Source organism: Parasteatoda tepidariorum, chromosome 2, assembly GCF_043381705.1.
Source record: "Parasteatoda tepidariorum isolate YZ-2023 chromosome 2, CAS_Ptep_4.0, whole genome shotgun sequence".
Lineage (NCBI taxonomy): Eukaryota > Metazoa > Arthropoda > Arachnida > Araneae > Theridiidae > Parasteatoda > Parasteatoda tepidariorum.
In genome coordinates this window covers 58,926,857-58,928,105 of record NC_092205.1, presented here as the reverse complement: position 1 = coordinate 58,928,105, position 1,249 = coordinate 58,926,857, and the positions used below count along the sequence as shown (strand labels likewise).

Genomic DNA, 1,249 nt, shown 5'->3' with positions numbered 1-1,249 from the left:
AGTATTCAAACTTATGAGGTTGAAATAAGCAAAACTTAATCATTGTAGATTATTTAGAAAATAAAGCGCGAGTTCCATGTTTAGAAAATTAGTACCTCAGAATGAAATTTGAAATAAGTTAAATTTTAAAAATTTAAAATAGGATAGGATAACTATTAACTTAAGTACTTACATGAAAAATTGATGCCAATTTCATCAAATCAGAATTACAATGTACAGAAGAGAGAGTCCTAAAAAATTTTGCTAAACATTCAAATATTTTTAGAAGACTTAACTGCTGTAAACGGTTGAAAAGTGGAAGAATTGGGAGACGACGTTTCAAAAATTGAATCAGAAAATAAAATAAACTGAATAAAATAAGAGAGAAAGAACTATAATATAGGCTAGGAGCGAGAATGGATAAAGTGAAAGACACAGCGAAAAAAACAACTGAAAAGGCAAAAGCAGGAGGTGGAACTGCTGTTGATAAAGTTTCAGAAAAATCTCAAAAAGCTAAAGCTAAAGTGGTAGAGGAAGCCAAGAAGGGGCAGGATAAAGCGAAGGATACAACAGAAAAAGCAAAAACTGAAGGTAAAGATGCTGTTGACAAAGTTTCAGAAAAATCTCAAAAGGCTAAAGCTAAATTGGAGGAGGAAGCCAAGAAGGGGCAGGATAAAGTGAAGGATACAGCAGAAAAAGCAAAAACTGAAGGTAAAGACGCTGTTGACAAAGTTTCAGAAAAATCTCAAAAGGCTAAAGCTAAATTGATGGAGGAAGCTAAGAAGGGGCAGGATAAAGCAAAGGATACAACAGAAAAAGCAAAAACTGAAGGTAAAAATATTTTTGACAAAGTTTCAGAAAAATCTCAAAAGGCTAAAGCTAAGTTGGAGGAGGAAGCCAAGAAAGTTTCTCAGAAAGCAGATAAAGAAGAGGAGGGAGCGAAAAAAAAAGTCGGAGATGCTTTAAAAAAAACAAAGACCAAATATGATGATTTTGTTGATAAAGTAGAAGGAAAATTGAAAGGAGATAAAAAGGAAATTGATGAGAAAAAAGAGGCAGATAAAAAATAAACTGATCAATCCTAAGAGCGAAAAAAAATGCATGTAAAGAAGCTGAAAAAAAGAAAGAAAAACTGCTAAAATGTATCAAAAAAATCTCTCTGATATTTAAGTATACAATTGAAATACGTTAACTATACGAAGTTATAGCGATTTGTTTATTTATAAAAAACTTATGAAAGAAATTCTCACTTTAAGCTTTCATAATTTTG

The 1,249-nt window shown here is 31.3% G+C and overlaps 1 protein-coding gene across 1 annotated transcript; it reads left to right on the top strand.

Annotated features, from left to right (window-relative positions):
- The first annotated feature begins 395 nt into the window (after positions 1-395).
- Positions 396-1,049, top strand: LOC139427282 (uncharacterized). The gene has a single exon (XM_071188364.1). The coding sequence runs from the start codon at positions 396-398 to the stop codon at positions 1,047-1,049; it is 654 nt and encodes a 217-aa protein (XP_071044465.1).
- Positions 1,050-1,249: the final 200 nt, after the last annotated feature.